This window comes from Pleurodeles waltl, chromosome 7 (assembly GCF_031143425.1).
Source record: "Pleurodeles waltl isolate 20211129_DDA chromosome 7, aPleWal1.hap1.20221129, whole genome shotgun sequence".
NCBI classification, from domain to species: domain Eukaryota; kingdom Metazoa; phylum Chordata; class Amphibia; order Caudata; family Salamandridae; genus Pleurodeles; species Pleurodeles waltl.
In genome coordinates, this window is record NC_090446.1 from 366,499,103 (window position 1) to 366,519,505 (window position 20,403).

The 20,403-nt window shown below is 45.4% G+C and overlaps 1 protein-coding gene across 1 annotated transcript in view; it reads left to right on the forward strand.

Annotated features, from left to right (window-relative positions):
• The window catches only part of AHCY (adenosylhomocysteinase), a 124,734-nt gene that overhangs the window by 24,118 nt on the left and 80,213 nt on the right, over window positions 1–20,403 (forward strand). Inside the window, exons 2-3 of the mRNA XM_069243818.1 lie at window positions 1,329–1,519; window positions 11,677–11,752. Of these exons, the coding sequence (XP_069099919.1) occupies window positions 1,329–1,519; window positions 11,677–11,752 (267 nt within the window). The remainder of the gene's footprint in view (window positions 1–1,328; window positions 1,520–11,676; window positions 11,753–20,403) is intronic.

Sequence of the window (20,403 nt, forward strand, 5' to 3'; positions counted from 1 at the left end):
TTGTAGCTGTCTGTCCTTAAAAAACACGACGGGGCTGGGGGGGAGGGTTGTGCTCATTCTGTGCCTTTTATAACCGCGACCTGTAAATTACATTTGTGCATCAGATGCATTATCCACGTAAGGGTTATATCAGTTTATTGCCCTCGGCTTCGCTGTTTGCACGTCGCCGCTACACTATTTACAAATATATTTTTCAACCTGGCTGTCCGAGGTGGGGGGGGGGCTTTTGCATGTTATCACGCTGCTTTGAAAACTTTGGCATCGTCAAAAGCGTTGTGCAACAAAAATAGCAGTTAAAACACAAATTATCCTCAATTTTTTTTTCGACTTAACTAGCAATTCACTTTTCCATCTGCCTGTATCATGGTTGTCCATCGTAGGTCCAGGAGGGATGAATCACGGGCAGATATGCTTAGTATCTACAAAATACATTGACACAATCAAAATTAATGGAAACGTACATGTTTAGTTTCCGCTCGTCTATCCCGCAACGGGCCCTCCTTGGACGGACCGAAGTTGACGTTCCTGCTGTTTAATTTACCTCGGTTAGCCAGGGTTCAGTTGGTTATGTTCAGACATTTTAATTCACACGGAAAATATCCATTCATGCCGGACATAGTCCTGCGTAGGTACGTTCACCAGGGATGCTATCCACCCTGAAACAATTTGCTTTTTGCTGTTTTTTCTTTTTTTGTTTTTGTTTGTATGGATAAGGTTTTTGCTAAGGGCTGAAGCCTTATACTTAAACATGGCCACTTAATGGGTCACAGACTGCATGTTGAAATTTGGGGCACAGCAACATTTGTTTGACTTGTTCCATTATCAATTGCCTGCTGACTAGTTAACGGGGTCTAGACTGAGTTGTTTTAGTTATACAGATGCGGGTGAGGATGCAAGGTTCGATGCGGGGCAACGAGGAAGTAGAGTTGGGTATGATTTGGGTGCAAGTGCGGATTGAGTGTAAACATCCAGTAAGGTTCCTGAGGCGGCATATAACAAAGGGAAAGTCCAGAGTGGTTCGCAGCAGCTTGGTAAAGGACTAGGAAATCCACTTTCGTTTTGCTTTTTAGTGCGCACACGGATAGGTGCACGCTCTACAAATTCGATATTCATTTGTATCGAAAAAGTAGGCTATGTATTGTGTAAATGGTTTTCTATTAAGTTTACATTCAAAGCTGAGATGCCTCCGGGTTGAACAGGCACACGGCGGCTTAAGAGCACTCTTGCCTCTGATAATCGCGACTGGTTCGGCGCAAGTGCCGCACAGGTTGTGAATGGATACTGCCTATTCCCCCATTTACGCTTATTCCGTTCTCCTCCTTTTGCAGCGGACATCAGCCTGGCCGAATGGGGACGCAAGGCTATCGATATCGCCGAGAATGAGATGCCGGGGCTGATGAAGATGAGGGAGATGTACTCGCAGTCTAAGCCTTTGAAGGGGGCCCGGATCGCAGGATGCCTGCACATGACCCTGCAGACTGCCGTCCTCATTGAGACTCTGGTGGCACTTGGTGCAGAGGTAATGTTGTGTTCTCACCCATGCGAAGTGAATCGACACTTGAATATTGTGGCTTTTTTTGGCAGATGTAATGGGTTTAAAAAAAACAAACCACCCACCGCACAACACAAACTATTAAAAAATAAAATCAAAATAACTTGGTTAGCTCGTGTATCAAATGGCAATGCTCGCAAGTAAAAAGTTAAAGAAATAGTATCTGTTATTTTATATTGCTTAAACGGTTCTCCAAAATACAGATCTTCATATGCTCTTAATTCATAAGATAGTTCGTTATGTTATTGCCTCATAAAAGAGCAGCACCTACACTTGGATTTCCGGCAGATGTTCATTTCTGGCCCTTACTTTGAATCCTCAGCCTGGTGCATCCCACATTGAGCACTCGTCTAATTTACAGATCGCTACTGCTCCAAGTTCGTCTTCGGACAGTCGCCAGTAAGCGGCTTTTACTAGACATCTTGGTCTTTATTAGAAGAGTACCCCAGGTATGCAGCTTCTGTTAACGGCCTACTTATTGCCGTCTGCTTTTAGCTCCCCTTTATGCGGGGACGTAACATAGGCCTATGTAGCCACTGTGGCGCAGGGCCTGGGCCCCAGCTCAGCGCCACGTGTCCCCCCCCCCCCCCCCCCCCCCCCCACAAATCCCTGCCCGAGACTAACGGAGGCTTGGCTGCTTCGGGCCCCTCGCCAGTCTGAAGTGGGGCATCTTTTTGTGTTACTCCACTGTCCATGAATTCTCATTTGCATGGGTGGTGTGTGCTGTACAACTGAGGGAGTGTTACCCTGTGCAATTGGCTTATTAAAAGGCTTATAGGCATGTGGGGGGACGTGATGTTTACCCCAGCCTCTGAGTTTGTACCCAGTCAATCTGTGTGTGTGCTCCTGGTTTTCCCATGGGTAGGATCATGTTGGTGCTTACCCTGTACTGAAGCCGGCACACTTCCTAGTTTGCAGGTGGACAATTTATTATAGGAACTTCACACATACGTAATACCACAGAGCAAAGAAATGTAAAGCTAGTTCGTTTCCCGTTCTTGACCACCAGCATGTCAGGCTATGCTTTGAGATCTATGTAAGAGACATGCAATGTGTAAGACAGTAGATGTGGGGACGTCGGATAAAAAGCGCTGCTACTCCTTACTGAAAGGCTCTTCGGGCACCTCCTTATGTCCACGTTAAGAGAAGCTGGTCAACACTGATAGACTCAGGAAGTGTGCCTGTTGGTGACTCGGGTTTCTCCCTCATGCCTGGTCACCGAGCCATGGGGTCTAGTCCTCACCCTCGTGTAAGCTCTGGACTAACTGGGTCCGACCCTCAAGAGATTCCTTCAGTTCCATGGCACCTATGCTGACTTTTGGGAACAGATAGGGACTATATTGCGATCTAAATGAAGCAATCAAAGGGTCTAAAAGTTAAAAGGATTGGGCATGAATATAGACCGAGCTCAGAATAAATAGAAGAACTTGGATACCATGCTGACCAAATTTACTCGACCAGAAATTTTGGAACATAAAGAGGCGATTTTTTTCATTCTCTGATAGTAATGCACGTAAGAACTCACTCGTATTAGTATTAACATTTCAAAGATCCCCAGCTTACTGCACTTTGGGTAAGGAGTCATTCCATGTATATCCATAGTTGGATTAAGATGCTTTTTCTTCTCTAGCCAGGATTGCCTATTTCTATTATTAGTGTAAATGGCAAATTCTTTACATGCAGAGGAATGCCTTTAGTACACCTCTACAGGGGCGTAGGAGACAATACATTTCTGGGGGGGGACAGGGACAGCCTTGGGGACTTTCAATCAACCCTACACAAATTGCTCGTTGTTTACGAACTGCAGGCTCCGATAAATATACACAATCATATATATTGGAAGTGAAATAGGGAAAAAGGAAGGCATGTTTACACAGTCTGAAAGTATCTTTTATTGTTATTTTAATTCACAAAGTAATTAGCTCAAATGTGAAAATAACATGTTGATTAACCTTGCATCTTCATGCACCAAGCAAATCAAGGTAGGAGGGTAAAAAGGAAGAACATACCCTTTGCCCCCCACACCCATCATGCCCTTCGCCTCATGCCAATTGGAACCGCACTGGAGAGATCAAAAGCAATTAGGTACAATAGTTGTAAACTGTGCTCGGAAACCATATTTCTAATAACACTTCTACTCCTGTGTGTGATCTTGGGAAGCTCAGCTCCACATCAGTCATAACTAGAAGCATTTCAACTGAAGAAACTCTTGGAGCTACAGTCTATATAAACATGGATTCTCTAATCTCTATATAAACTGTAGTCCCTAATTTCTTTAGAAACGTCTGTGATGCACCAAGTCACAGCGTGTAAAGAAGACATTCACTGATTATAAAGAAAAGACATCAGAAAATGACTATGATAGGGTTATTACATTCGAGTTCTGACATTACAATGCCTTCTGCCAGAGCTAGCAGCCAAGGTAAAAGGCAGATCAGGTCAAGGAGCATAATTAATAAAGCTGTTTAAAGCAAAAAAAATAATGTTGCTTTTCTTTCATCTGCTCTACTCCAATAGTTTGGAATGACAGAACCTATGCACTAAGGTTTTAAGTGGTTTGTGGGAAAGTTGGTGGTGTGACCATGTATTATATGGGGTAAAATACCCCCTGTGTACATAAGGATATTGCAAGTCACCTTAAAGTTCATACCTTATAAACAAGCAGTGGCAAAGCCAATAGGTCTCGCCTATGTAAGTTCTATTACCTTTGCCAATGTGTTTTAGACATGCTGTACACTAGTGAGACTACTATTCAGCATGGCTCAAAGTTAATGGCATAAAGGAGAATGTGTCATTGACTGGTGTGGCATAGTATCATGGAGTAAGTAGAGTGTCCTAGAATGGAGCAGTAAACTTAACTTTGAAGGAACAGGGGTCCCTGGAAAAAAATACAACACCACTCCCATAAACAATGATATTAAAGTAGTATGCAAATGGAATGTTTTATGCATTTATTCAATCAAAATATAAAAGATCAAATGTAGTGGGAAAACATCTACAAGTTATCTGGATGACCCAATGTCGCCAATTACAAGAAAAATTTAAAAAGTAACCTAAATAGTGCAATGGTTTGGAGGAGGCTGGCCTGGTTTGTAGTGGGTACCTATGGTACTTACACCTTATACCACATCCAGTTATCCCTTATTTGTGAAATGTAGGCAGTGCCTAGACGCCAGGCTCTCTAGGGGTGGTTGTAGCCAAGGCCCATCTAGGAGACGTGCAAAGCTCATGCAATACCACTGTACTCACACACATGAAAGAAAATACTCAGTGTTACAAAAATAAAGGTACTTTATTTTAGTGACACAAATGCCCAAAATACCATAGAGACTATACTCCCTTAGGAGGCAACTAATACACCAATTATATACACTAGTATGCAGCAATAGCAATAAAAACAGAAAACAGTGCAAGTAGTGAAAATCACAATGGTTAGAAATGGGCCTAGGGGCAACACAAACTATGTACTAAAAGTGGAATGCGAATGTCGGTTTCCCACCTAGGCAAGTGTGGTGTGTAGAGGGGCACCAGGAGTATTAGAAAATACCAAAGGTAAGTAATAGAACCCACCTCAGAGCCCAGGAAAGCAGGAGTAAATCACAGTAACTTTCCCAGAACACACAAGAACACGAGAAAGAAGATAATGGAAGAACCAGAAGATACTTCAAGACAAAAAGGGTGGATTCCTGGACCTAAAGACCTGTGGAAGAATGGGACTAAGTCCAAGAAGCACAGAAGAGTCCAGGGAGGACAGGAGCCCCCACTAACCCGAATCAAGGTGCAAAAGAAGAACCACTGGTGAAGAACAACAGTCAGTACTGCACTCAAGAAGATGGATGCAGGTTGGTGCAGATGATATCCCACACCGGATAGATGATTGCAGTCTTGTTTGCATCGCTGGATTCCACCAACAAGCCTTGGCACACGCAAAGCTCACGGTTAGTGGAAAATGGCACTGCCCGGGACCAGGAGGGACCTGGTGGACTCTACCCAGGAGGAAGAGTCAGAGGGGGCTCTCAGCAACTCAGAGAGCCCACAGAATACCAGCCAGCACACACAGGAGTCCCCCAGCACGGAAACAAAGGAGTTGCAAAAGGAGGCCCACGCAGCACAAATCAAAGGATCCCACGCCGCCTGAGAACCACTCAGGAAGCTGTGCATCTCAGGAAGGAGTGCTGGGGGCCGGAGCTACATTGTGCACAAAGAATTTCATAGAAGGATGCCACACGCCTTGGCAACTGAAAAACACGAGGTGCACGGGGTACTGTCTTGCGTGAGAAGGCAAGCTCTTACCTCCACCAAAGTTGGACAGTAGGATGTCAGGACCATCTGGACCACTTCAGTCTACCACCTGTGATGCAGGATCCATGCAACTCGTCAGGAGAGGGGACCCATGCAGATGGTCGTCATTGCAGAGAGGTGCCTGCTGAAGCAGGGGAGTGACTCCTTCACTCCAAGGGTGATTCGTTCATTCTTCTAGTGCAGACTGAAGACAGGCTGTCCTCTGAGGATGCACAACCGTGAAACAGCTGCAGTTGCTGGCAGGAGCTGAAGTTACAATGTTGCAGAAGTCGTCTTTGCTTCGTTGTTGCAGTTGAGTTCCTGAAGGGTCCATATGCAGTTTCTTCGGTGAGAAGGTGAAGTAAAGGATGCAGAGGATTCCTGCTGGAGTCTTGCAATCTGAATTTGAAGATCCTCCCAAAGGAGAGACCCTAAATAGCCCTGAAAGGGGGATTGGTCAGCTAAACAGGTAAGCACATATCAGGGGAAGGCTCTGACACCACCTGCTGGCACTGGCCACTCAGATGCTCCCAGAGTTCGCTGCCAACTTGGAATCCAAGGTGGCAAAACCCAGGGACCCTCTGGAGGAGCTCTGAGCACCACACCTGGGGTGGTGATGGACAGGGGTGTGGCCACTCCCCTTTCCTTTGTCCAGTTTCGTGCCAGAGCAGGGGCTGGGGGTACCTGAACTGATGTAGACTGGATTATGTTAGGAGGGCACCAAATGTGCCCTTCAAAGCATTTCCAGTGGCCTGGGGAAGGAAGCTACCCCTTCCAAACCTATTTCCAAAGGGAGAGGGTGTAACACCCCTCCCCCAAAGGAAATCCTTTGTTATACCTTCCTGGGCTTGAGCTTCTCAAGCAACAGGAGGGAAGAAACCTGTCTGAGAGGTGGCAGCAGCTGGGGCTGCCTGGAAAACCTCAGAAGGCTGGAATGGCAATACTGGGGGTACTCTAAGGAGCCACCAAGAGTGCATGAAATCATACAACCAATGCTTGCAAAAGCCTTGTGGTATGAATCCAACATGTTTGATACCAAACATACCTATGTTTGGAGTTACCATTATGTAGCTGGGAATAGGGAGTGACCTATTTCCAGTACACATGTAAAATGGCATCTCCGCACTCCTGAAGTCTGGGGAAATGGTCCTGGAGGTCGTAGGGGCACCTCTGCTAGTGCAGGGGTGCCCTCACACACAGGTACTCTGCACCCTGCCCTCAGGGCTGGAGGGCCTGCTATAGGGGTGACTTATAAGTGACCTGGTGCAGTGTAACTGGCAGTGAAAGGGTGCATGCACCTTTTCACGCAGGCTGCAATGGCAGTCCTGCAGAAGCCTTTGCATGGGCACCCTATGGCAAAAGAAATGCTGCAGCTCATAGGGATCTCCTGGAACCCCAGTGCTCTGGGTACCCAAGTACCATATAATAGGGACTTATAAGGGGGCACCAGTATGCCAATCTTGGGTGAAATACTGAGTTACCAGTATGGAACAACCATAATTTAAGGGAGAGAGCATAACTGTTGGGGTCCTGATTAGCAGGATCCCAGTAGACACACTCACACTGGCAAACAGGTCAAGTGTGGGGGTAACCAATCTGGAAAGAGGCTACTTTCCTACAAGGTAAGCATCCACAATAATGATTTACAAGCTTTTATACACCCACTTTTACATGAATGACTCAAATAGTGAATCAAGAAGTCATTAGCTCATAGTACCTATGCTTATGCCAACTTATGTACAATATCACAAATTCAAGTCAAGGTACTTTGGCCGACGATATTTCGATCCCCTAGACGAGTATCAGGATCATCCTAAGCCTTCGTTAAGCTTGAGTTAAAAGGGGTACAGAGTGCTTGTAACCAAAACGGCCAAGATAAATCGGACTCGCGTCTCATATGAGTGACAAGGCAATCAATGGAGATCTGAATCTCTAATCAAGCGCCAATGCCATAAAGTAGTAGTAGAGTGGAGTAGTGTCACAGTGTAATAGTGTCGTAGAGTGGAAAGGCATAAATATGAGTGAACTGGGGTAGAGTGAAGTAAAGTAACGTGAACTTGCATAGAGAAAGTTGGGTAGAGTGCTGTTGAGCATAGTACATTGTTGTATAGTGGAGTGGCAGAGGGTTGTGCAGTGGCGTTGAGTAGAGTATTGTAGATTGAAGTGGAATAGAGTGGTGTGGAGTGGCATAGTGGAGTAAAGTGGAATGGAGTTGCGTATAGGGAGTTGTGTAGGGAGTTAGAGTGGAGAAAGTGTTTAATGGAATAGTGTCAGAGTCTAGTATCATGGAGTGTAATGTCAGAGTGAAGTGTCAGAGTGGAGTTGGATGGTCTAGAGTGAAGTGGCATAGAGTACAGTGGTGCAAAGTAGATTGGTGTAGAGTGTGGTGGAATAGAGTGCGTTGGTTTTGAGTAAAGTGGTGTAGAGTGCATTGACAAAGACTGCACTGGTTTAGTGTACAGTGCAGTAGCGTAGATAGGTGAAGAGAAGAGGGGAGCAGAGTGGAGTGGCACAGCATAGATTGCAGTGGTTCAAAGTGATGTCGTAGAGTGATGCAGTGCATGGTCGAGTGGAGTGGTGCAAGGTAGAGTAGACTGGTGCAGGGTGCAGTGATGCAGAATAGAGTGGCATAGAGTGTAGTGGCATATAGTACATTGGTGTAGAGTGCAGTAGAGTGGCAAATAGTTGAGCGGTGCAGAGTAGAGTGCCGTGGTGCAGAGTAGAGAGGAGTATAGTTCAGTGGCAGAGTGCAGTGTTGAAGAGCAGAGTGTCATAAAGGGCAGTGGTGTAGAGTAGATTGCTGCAGAGTACAGTATAGTGAAGAGTAGATTGTTGCAGAGTGGTGCACAGTGATGTAGAGTGCAGTAGCATAGAGCAGTGCAGAGCAGATTGGAGTGGCGCAGGGTATATTGGAGTGGTGCAGGGTAGATTAGACTGGCATAGCAAAGAGTGGAATTGCGTAGATTGCAGTGGCATAGAGGAGATGATTTCAAAGTAGTGAAGTGCCTACAGTGGGGTGGTGTAGAGTAGATTAGAGTGCTGTGGTGCAGAAAAGAGTGCATTGGGACAGAGTACAGTGGCATTGAATGCAGTAGTGCAGAGTAGAGTTCTGTGGCGTTCAGTGGCAGAGTGTAATGTTGCAGATTAGAGGGTCGCAGAGTACAGTGGTGTATTGTAGAGTGGCATAGAGTGCAGTCGCCTAGAGTGCTGTGGTGTAGAGTACAGTGGCATTGAAAGCAGTTGAATAGAGTGCTGTGGTGCAGAGTAGATTGGCATAGAGTGCATTGGTTTTGAGTAAAGTGGTGAAGAGTGCAGGGGCGTAGGGTGCAGGGGTGCAGGGGCGTAGGGTGCAGGGGCGTAGGGTGCAGGGGCGTAGGGTGCAGGGGCGTAGGGTGCAGGGGCGTAGGGTGCAGGGGCGTAGGGTAGCAGAGGCGTAGGGTGCAGGGGCGTAGGGTAGCAGAGTGGAGAAAAGAGGTATAGGGTGCAGGGGCGTAGAGTAGCACAGAGTGGAGAAAAGAGGTATAGGGTGCAGGGGCGTAGAGTAGCACAGAGTGGAGAAAAGAGGTATAGGGTGCAGTGGCATAGGGTAGATTGTTTCAGAGTAGAGTGAAGAAAAGATAAAGAAAATATAATATACTTCAATATGCTTAAGTATGTAACGATAACAACATAAATAATAACGCTAGGCATAAGGGCCCAAAATGAAATATGGCTTCTCCCTGTTAGCCACGCTATAATCAAGCCCTTCATTACCTAGATAAAAAAGCATTAAGCATAAATCTTAGAAAAATATACCCTTCTAAAACCTAAATTGTTGTGGGAAAGGGTAAAATCTGGGCCCAATTTCGACTTCACTGTTTCACCAACTGGTGTGATCTTAGGCAAATACTGTGTTTCACAGTCTCCTTTCTAGCCTGCCGGCACCAGGCTGAGTGGGACTCTGTTTCCTCTTTAGATCTTCCTCATTGTTCTGCAGCTCCTCTTAAAGGCCTCCTGCAGTGCTCCTCTTCAAGGTGGCAGCAGGTGATGCAGATAATAATCATCCAAAACTCTTCTCCTCCTCGTGCCCTTTGTTATGAGCACCCTTAATGCCCTCAGCTGTGAACAGGACAAACTAAATGGCAGAGGGCCTCCTGACTCACCTTCATTCTGTTACCATCAGATTGGAGGATGGTCCCTACAGGCCTATTATAAGTAGCGCTTTTGTGCGCTAATGGCCCTCTGAATAATAGATGTAAAAGGGGAAATTATTTTGTCCCCTTGTCCCCCCCACCTTCGTCCCCCGTGCCCCCACCCTCCAAAATCTGGGGGGGATACGTCCCCTGCGTCCCCCACACTTCCTACGCCCATGCACCTCTAACATTTAAGGCAGGTACTCTTTACTTTCTGGATTGAGAACAGTCCAAGGCTTCATACACATGCCACAGAGTTGTGAATGTGGGTAACCGTTCATTAGAAAAGCGCTCATCGTAAATTAGTGGAATTAAACCACTGCCTCAGGACTATCATGTGAGCAAAATCCCACCTGTGCCCTAACCTCCCGCAGAAAGCCACCATGTCGAACACCTTTTGGTGTTGAGCAGAATGAGGGTGATTGGGCTCCCCCAGCCAATAAATATGGCGAGCATAGATGTGAGTTTTGCAATTTTTGCTTTCAGCAACCTCATTTGAACTTGCGGAAAATAAATCACACTGTCCTTATAGAAGGGCGACACTGTTCATGAAGGCCATTTATTCCCTGCATAATTTCTTGGATGCAAAAACTAAACCCTTACAGAAGAATGCATTTGTGTTCTGGGTCACGCTGTTATGCAGTTCTTTCCAAGGATGCATATATAATGGTATTAGTATCTGATCCTCAAGAAGGGTTCTGAATAGCAGTAATTAAGAACGGATTGCCACAGCTAGAGGTGAAGCCCTAAGAGGTTCAGCGCCGAAACGAGTGGCTCGCAAGCATGTAGAGCTGACAGCTTCACAAACATAATACATCTTTGTGACTAAAAAGAGCTAGACTAAATATGTCCAATGCCGTTTCGAAAAGTGCCTGATCTCAGGCAGTTGTTACTCGTGACCGCTCAGTCCCATGGCAGTAGCTGTTAACAAAGGATCTAATTGACAAATCCCATGACCTGATATCGTGAGACAAGTAACTCACTGCAGAGGGGAACTAGTTAAATCCAGTACTTACCCTAGCTGAATTACCAAAGAATAATCTTAACACAGTGAGATAGTTTAAAATTGTAGTTTATTTTGAATCTCAGAACTGACCATTGCTACATTGAGTAACGATGAGCATAATGTTTGCATTTTACATGACGGTAAATGTTTCTTGTGCCCCGTGTATACTCCACCTTTGAACTCTGAGATGCCCTTGTTAGGCTTGATCAATGCATGTTGTTTTGGACAGATTAGTATGCTTCTTTCCTGGGGTGAAATGGATTTTCTCTCTTCAGAAATCCTGAAGTTTGCTTTCTTGATCAAGTGTTTTCACTTCTGAGCAGACCCCATAAACAAATGGTTACTTGGAAATGTTCTTTCATAAGACTGCATTAAAGACTTGGAATTTGTAGGAGAGCCATGTGCTTCTCTCTTTGACCCCCGAATTAAGTGTTATACACTTTGACATAGAATGGCATTTGTATTGTTAAAAGCAAAAGAGAAAAAGAACTAAGTCTTAAACACTATATTGTACTGAGTTGCACGTCCACTAAAGTTGCAGCTTAGTGAAAGTGCATTGAACCATTTTGTTTAACCACTTTCGTATTTCAATACCAGAAAAGCTTGCTTTTGTGTATTCTCTGATTCTCTAGAACTAACTTTGTGCTCGCCTAAACTTTTTGCAGGTGCAGTGGTCCAGCTGCAACATTTTCTCCACTCAGGATCATGCTGCTGCAGCCATTGCCAAAACTGGCATACCTGGTAAGTAACACTATCGAGGAAAGAGGGACGTGTGGGAAAGGGAGAGAAAATGCATGCAGCACTTCATCTTGATCTAGCTCAGATAGCGCCTGTTAATGCCTTGTCCATCTGTCTGCAGCGCTCACAATATAACTTGTATGTGATTGTTTGTCCCTATTTGAGAGGCCACAGAGCAAGCAGGGGCCACTGGGTCTCAACCATGGTCGTTCAGGGCATATTCCTCGGGGTTCATGCTGTTCTGGTTCTGCAGTTACACCCCTTCTGCGCTTGCAGCAGGATAGTGAGGGTGAGCACTCAAGACCTTTCGAGGTAGTGTAGGGCGTAGAGGCTCCGAACTCGCACAGTTGAACACAATAATTCATTGTCTAGCCCAAGTATTTGTCTAATTTGAAAGATAAGTAATATATTCTCAAAGCAAACTGAATTATAAGCACATTGGTAAGGTTCAGTTAAAGGATTGTACAAAACATAAGTACAGGGTTGTAGCAAAGTTCTTCAGGCAGCTATAGAGTTCAAGCAGTAAAGAGACCGTATGCAGGAATGAGGCTCAAGAATAAAAAGCTGTAAATTATAGATCAATTTGAATATCTTGGTCATATAGTTTTCTGTGGCAATCATTAATAATCCATGTACTGAATTAGCTTCCTTAGCCCAAGACAGTCTCAGTTTTTAGATTAAAGCCTCATGTTAACCGTTTACTTGGATGTGGTTTGTCACTGGGTTTTGTGGTGCATCCTTTGTGGTTGCCTAGGTCAGGGCCTTGATAAGGTGCAGTAGACCTCTCTCAGGTCTTGACGTGAGATACAGAACAGCATGGCAGGCCTCTATAATGTTGTTGGAAATGACGATCTTTTGCGTGGCATTGCACCAGGTTTTTGCTGTAACTGTATTTGTGGCTGTCTAACTCTGCACTTTACCACTGCTAACTAGTGGTACTATGCCTGTGCCACCCCTTTAACCTGAAAAAATTTACCCCCTCCCCCCTACAGTGCTGGGTAAAAAGTGTAATCAGGGCCAGTAACTGTCACAAGCAGACTGCAACACCCATTGGCTATCCATTTAGAGTGACACTGTAAACTGACTGCAGATCTGTCATGTTATTGTTAAATCTGCCGCTACAGTGAAAAAGCCAGAAAAGCTATTTTCGTTGTACAGAGGGTTGGCTGTTCCATAGGAATGCGTTCGGATACAATATTCCATGTAATATTCTTAACTCCTGCTATTAACAGCTACAAAGTTTTTTTTAGACTTTGTGAAATAATTACTGCAAGCCCAATTCATAGATGAAATCCTATTTGTAATAGATATTTTGTAAAAGGTATTTTTAGAAAGTTACCTTTTCCATGCCTAAATCCTCTAGAGGCCTATTTATATGAACTTAAATTGTCACCTGGCAGCTGGATAGCACCCTTGATAAGGTGTGCACTTGCTCCCAGAATTATGACAGACTTTGTGTGTGTGTGGAGGTGTTCTGTTCCTGTGAGCAGATGATTATCTTGGCTGTGTCCAGGAACATAAATCCCAAAAAGCCTACCCAGTCACAGGAAAATACTAGAAGTACCTGGCTTGGGCTCTGCTTTGGCTGCGTCCCCTAGCCAGGCAGACTCCAAGCTCAATAGGAAAGGAGGTGCCCTTAGAGTTGCTGTTTTGAATGATCACAGTGGGTTGTTAATTTCCCTGGCCACACCTCTATGGTGGATGCAGGAGATCTACACAAGTGAGTAAAGCTTCTATCATGTTGGTTTTGAGCAGAGGGACACTGGGATTGTTTGTGGTAGAGCACACAGGAAGTGCTGCAGAAGTGGACAGGGTTGTCCCTGGAAACGCTCACCCTATTGGTTAGGGAGGGGTCAAGAGTTGCCCCCCACCCCAAGGTGGTGCCCAGCATAAATGTGGCACCCACAGTATTCTCTTCAGAAAACATTTTGGACCGTTGGATGAACTGAAGAGCACTTAGTTACATGAGAAGAGCTTAGAAGACTGGGCCTGCTCTCCCTCTTGCACCCAGGACATAGTAGACTTTAAGCATCACATGGCTGACCTTTGAAGTTCAGGGACACAACAAGCTACAATAAAGGCCTTTCCTGCAACTTGCCAGCCAGCCTGTTCCAACTGGACTAGGCCTAGACCCTGCTGGCCTCTATTTGTAAGTCTTGATCCCCAAGTTCTGTCCCCAAGGATCTGGAACCCTGGCTGGTGTCGGTGTATTCCTCCTAACTTTTTCTGAAACCTGGTATTTAGAAACATTTTGGATCTAAAGACCTCTGGAGGACTGGCTGCTCCCTTGAAAGCTTATCTGATAGTTTTATTGCCCCTGGACCAAAGATTGAGGTTGCTCCTGCTCTGAGATTTTCCACTGCAGAAAAGTTGATTCAGTTGGGGCTCCTGAAGATGATGTCCAGCCTTGTGGAGCAGTCTTTGACTGCAGCCTTGCCCCACTTGAAGAATCTGAGCTCCAAAAAAGTGTGAAAGTTCAAAAGGGAGAAATATTCTCCTGCCTAGGCTGTGAAAAGTTCGACAGGCGAGGTACCTTCTGTGGGTGCGAAATTCAAATTTCTCCCACTCTGAGCTTTTCCACCAAAAATGTCAATGGCTTCACAGAGAACTCATCCAGCAGCTATTGAAAATTTGGAACTCTGTGGCCAGTCTTTCTTACCCTGCTGAGGATTTTTGATTTCCATTCCCAAAGGTAAAATGTCCAACTGGGTCAATACAGATTCCTGTATTCGACCTGCACTCCATGGTTGTCCTTAACTTGGGTCCAAGTGTACCAGTCAAGCTTAGCCAGATAACGGCAGTTGGTGCTTAAGACTTTTTGGTGTCATATTCACATTTAAACATAAAAAATTCGTAACTTGGTTTACCTTACTGTTACTTGGTCATTTTATTTATTAAAATGTACTCTACCTTTCTAAATTGGTTTGGGATTTTTTTGTGTTGACTTTGGTACTGTTTTAGTACTGCATAAATAATTTACACATCGTCCCAAGTTAAACCTGTGTGCTTTGTGCCGTAGCTACCAGAGTTGAGCTCAGGTTAATGTAGTGACTTCCGTAGTTACACCTTGGTAAGAGTTGGGGTTAATTGAGGTCGGCTCTTCGCCCATAGCTGCGCCCCCATCCCCACAAGTAGGTGTTTGTTTAAAATTTTTTTTTTTTTTTTTTACAAACTTTGTATTTTCAAAATGTCTGAACACAGTATTCAAAGACAGTGCAGTGTTACCATCAGAGCTTAGCATCAACAATGGCATACATATTTTATAAGATCATTTTGTCAGTCTCTGTGTAACAGTCAACAGATTTAGTACACGTATATGATAGTGTAATGTTCATGGATCATAATCCAAGTATAAAAGACCATCTTGAATTCGCAATGAACATGTTCCTTGAACAACCTTGACACCCTGTGGTGCATCGAGTAATAAGTGACATTAGCCGTCCTGTTAACTCTCCTAGAGCTATTACTTGGAGGCTATAGGCTCGGCTTGAGGTTATCAGTGACATATCGGGGTCCACCACCCATATCAGTCAGTAGTGTCTGATGGAGGGGCTCAGCTTTCATCTGGCGGACAGTCCTCTTGATTCCTCAAGAGCCTTCTAAGTTCCCCCAAGCCCGTGCCACTTCCATGGAACCCTTCCACCTTTTTGCATCTGGAGTCTCACCTCCGCCTCGTAATCCGCCCACTTTCTAAATTCTCTTCTCCGTGCTTGTAGGTTAGGGCCTCTCTGGCACTTCCAGTTCTTAGCGATCTCCTTTTTAGCAAAGACTAAAGCCAGGTCCTGGAAGCGACTAGTGACTTTATTCTTAGCTGTGTGTTGGAACCACCACAGGAGACAATGTTGGGCTACACAAGGGACCTTGCGCTCTGTGCTAGTGGACAGTGTCTCTGATATCCTCCCAATAAGCAACTAGCTCTGGACAGCCTCAAAACATGGTAGAATTCCACCCCTATTGCTCCACAGTGTGGGCATGCAATTTCTATCTGTGGAAAATATCGATTGAGTTTCCCAGGTGTAAGGTATGCCCTGTGTAGTGTAAAAAGATTGATAAGTTTAAACCTAGAGTTTCTGGCCACTTTAGCGGTGTTGTATAGGATATTCCCCCAGTTCCTGTCGCCTATGACCAAGTCAAGATCAGCTTCCCATTTACCCTTTAGCGTGGTCAGAGGGGCCATAACATCGCCTGGTAGCATCTGTATAAACAAGTGACAGCCCTGTATGTTCCTGACGTTGTCAGGATGTACTTGGTAGTAAGCTGCTCCCGGTGGTTCCGCTATGCCAGATCACCAGTGCTTACGAATAGCAGCATTTATCACGTTAGGTAATAGGAAGTGTTACTGGGGCAGGTCATACCTCAGGTGCAGTTCCTCAAAGAGAAGGAGCATTCCCTCCTTGAAGAGGGCCCCCATTGTTGTTACTTATGCCTCCAATTCCACTTTGCTCCATAAGGCGCTTTGCGGTATTTGAACAGTATTTCTGGAGAGTAAGGGACCCAAATTCGCGCCTTACTGAGACTGGGTCCTCGGCGACAGGAGGCCAAGTAGAGTGCAGGTCAGCCTAGTACCCGCTGGAGTAGATGGTGGTATTTCTCTGCCTGCTAGCCACCCATTGCACAAGCCATTGCATCTGTGCCACCAAATAGTAGGCCTTGAAATCTGGGACAGCCAGCCCTCCCTCTGTCACAGGATGCTGCAGGGTGGCCAAGGCAACTCTGCGTAGGCCCAATCTTCAGCTAAAGCTCGCTATAATCTTGTTTGTTGTGAAAGTAGGAGGCTGGGATCCAAATCAGAAGCATCGTAAAGAAGTATAGCAGGCAGGGCATTTTCAGCGGGGCCGTCCTGCCTGCAACCAAGAGTGGCACTGTCGCCCAGAAAGAGGTGCTGGCCTTGAGGGACCTGATTGCTTTACTTGTATTTCCATTCAACAGGTCATCTGGATCGTGGTATACTCAGACTCCTAGGTATTAAAAGGGATCCGGTTCTCACAGCAAGGTCCCAAGTCCTCCGGGGGCTGCCTTGTTGTGCACCGGGAACATGTAAGACTTGCTCACCCCCAAGGTAATACCCAATTTCTTACAAGACTCACTGATGTTCGGCAGTTATAGCTGCCAGTATGATGTGGTTCCTCTGCTATGGCCATGTTGGAAGGCACTATAGGACTTGTTGCGCGTTTGTCCTCATCACCGTAATGTCTGCAAAACTCGGCTATTTCGATACTATCAGACCCTCAGCCTGCTGCACATGCATAAGCCCACTCTCTCAACCTGCGCCTAGAGGACTCATCAGTCATAGCGGCGCCTGGTGTAATCATAGGACTGTTTATTCTACCAATTCCGTTACTAACTCACAACGCCACCTAACAAAATCGGCCCATGTCCTGCAAGTCCTGTTGATCTTACACCCCAATCCAAGTGACAAGTCCAGTGTACCACTCTAAGCCAGACTGATGCGCTTGAGTAGATGGATCAGTCCAATGCCTACAGATCTCTCCCCTGGCCAGGAGTACAAGGTAAAATAAAACCCTCTGTGCTTTACTGAGGCGACCCCACAAGTCCACATCTACCCTGAACACCACCAACCCAAGGTTAAACTTGATGTCGCCCCCCCAGGATATCTCTAATTATAGTCTCAACATCCTCCCAAAAACCCCTAGAACCACGGCAGGAATAAAAAAGGTGTTCGTTATTGGCTTCCAGGAGGCAACACCTTTGGTACCTAGGTGTCGGCGCCTGCACAAACTTTGCGATCCTTTGAGGTGTTAAGTATAACTGATTGGTATAAAAATGGTTCTGCTTCAGGTTGGCTGGCTTAACCACAGAATACAGCTGGTTCAGGGATGTTTGCCACAAAAAACTTGTCACTCTGTATGACTCCTTCCCAAACTAACTGGTGCGCCACCGTTTTCCTGTCATTGCCAGTATCAAGCCACTACCTCCTTGCGCTGAGGCTGTACATCCTGCAGTAATGATTTAACCTCCCAGAAATCTCTTTTCTCCCAGATTGCATTTGAAAACCAGGAAGATAGTTGCAGATATTTAAATCTGGACAAGGATCCCCCAGTGTTATCTTTCAGAACTTTCCAAGGTAAAACCCCCTGAGCTGAGAAATCCACCCCCCTCCTCCCAGGTAACAATACCTTTCTCCTGTAGCAGGAACGCTCAGCTTATCTTGAATACCTGGAGAATCCCAGACAGGAGCAAAATCTGAGTAATAACAAGTACCCAGAAGCTTCCAGCTCTGAAAAGATACTCAAAGCAGCTTGCAAGACCTTTAGTCATACGATTTTTAAAACATTTCAGGCGCCAAATTTGTATAGGAAAATACCATGTCCCAGGTCCCTAACCATCGCAGCCAAATCTCTCTCCAGGTTGTGGTCCTGAAATACTCAGGGGCATTCTGCTTTTCTTGAACTGAAAAGCCAATCAAAACAGATTCAGATCCGTTAGAGAGGCCTTCCTTCACTAGCTTGTGCCTTGGTTTTTTCAAGCCCAGAACCCAAATAAAGCTAGTTATTTTCCCATGAATCTTATCGATGGCATCCCTTGGGAAGGTGTGTGGGATGCAGTCGAAAAGGTAAGCCAGCTTAGGGAGGATCGTAATTTCCACTAAATTCACATGCCTGTAGATATTCAAATTTAAGTTCTTCCACCTGGTCAGTAACACATGCACCTCTTTAGCCACCTTTCTCAGATTGTCCTGTGGGATATCCTCCAAATGCTCTACAATAACAATACCCAGTATTTAATTTCCACCTGCCTTCCCTTGTCCAGTTTGATATATTCCAACACATCTCTTCTGACTTGGAGGTATTTACAAAATGCCCCAAATGGGGCCCCCAATTCCTCCGACAGTTTTTCCACTCTCAGGATTCTGAGTCAGGTCCAAAGTATAGATGACCAAATCATCCGCGTATAGCGCTACCTTATTGCTATAGTGGTGTGCATGGAAGGGGATGACCCGAGCGTCCCTTCTAAGCTGCCAAGCAAATGGCTCAATAGAGATGTCAAAAATGAGGGATGAAAGGGGGCATCCCTGTTGTGTACCCCTATGGATATCAAAACTTCTGGTCACAGACCCGTTGAGTAGAATCCTGGCTGAAGAGTTCTCATAAAGCCTCTGAAAAGTCAGAATAAAAGAGGGACTAAAACACAACACTAACCAATATAGGCCCAACACTCGATCAAACGCCTTTGCCGTGTCTATTTTGGCCACTGCCAAAGGGCTCCCCAGGTAGTTGCTAAATCAATAGACCTTATTAGCTGCTGAGTGAGCTCTTGGGTCTGTCTTTTTGGCACAAAGCCCTTCTGGTCCGGATTGAGTAGCTAGCTTCTCCATCCTTCTGGCCAAAATGCTTTCAAACATCTTATAATAGGCTTTTATAGGGATATTGGACTATTCAGATCTGCCTTCCTGGGATCTTTAGTGGGCTTAATCAGTGATTGTAGCCTCCTTCCAGGAGTCAGGGATCTGAACCTTAGCCTGATATATCAAATTGATCAGGTCACTCATATTGGGACCACCTCCTCGTTTAGAACTTTATAGAGCTCGAAGGGATGACATCGTGGCCTGCCACCTTCCCGTTTTTCTGAGTGGGCCAAGTGCTCTCTGATTTACCCCTGGGTAATCTATGCCTCCAAGCATTCTCTGCCCTCTGCAAAAAGCCATGGTAGTTCCAAACCCCTCAGCCATTCATCTTGTTTACACAAGCCTGGAAATACTGTTTCTGTAGACAAAAGGGAGACCACAGGCTCCTGCTTTTCCTCATCCATATTGGAGACCTTTCCCGAAAGGTTGACAATCAACTCTTTGATAATATTCCTGGATCTCTCTGCTCTTGATTTCCATGCCCAAAAAGCTGTTGCTTGCTCTCCATACTTAAACTGCTTCATACAGCTGGAAAGCTACTTTTTCTTGAAGGTGTCCAGCTTGATTTTTAAATTTAGCTGTGCCTCCCCTAGCTGCCTCCGGGCCCTATCCTCCCACTTCGTGCTCTAATCTAGCCAGTTCTTCCCTTTCCAACTTACCTTCGAAGTCTGCCTCACTGAAAAACTCTGCAGGTATAGGCTTTAAAGGTATCCCAAATTATTCCCAACGGGCTTGGACTAGCCATCTCTTCAGCTTGAGGAATGCAAACAATACATGCCCATTGTCTGGTGAGGTTGTATTCTAGCCTCAATAGTGTGCCATGGAAAACCACAGGCAATTCAGAATGAGTGGTGATGAGAATAGCAGTGTAAACAGAAGCCTTCCTTTGATTTAACGTATATAGGCTTTGCCTGGATAGCCAAGTGTAGGAATCAATCCAAACTACCCTGTCGGTGCTATTGTAAATGAAGGACTCTTTTTAAGGCCATAGGGGATTTCGCTAGATACTGTTCCTCATACTGTACTGTTCGTAGATACTGTTCCTCATACTGTACTGTTCGTAGATACTGTTCCTGGGCACTTGGGCCACCTTTCACTTTTTAGTAGGTCAGGAGCTGTAAGCAATCCCAAAAGGGTGCAGGGGTGCAGTTAAGCCTATTAATGCTGCTTTCTTGGTAGAAGTTGGCACTCTTGGGGTTTTCAGCGTTTTATCCACTGAAGTGTTGTAGTTCAAAATTTTTAACTATTACGTTTGAAATTCAGCCTCCCAGAATTCTTGACAGCAGAG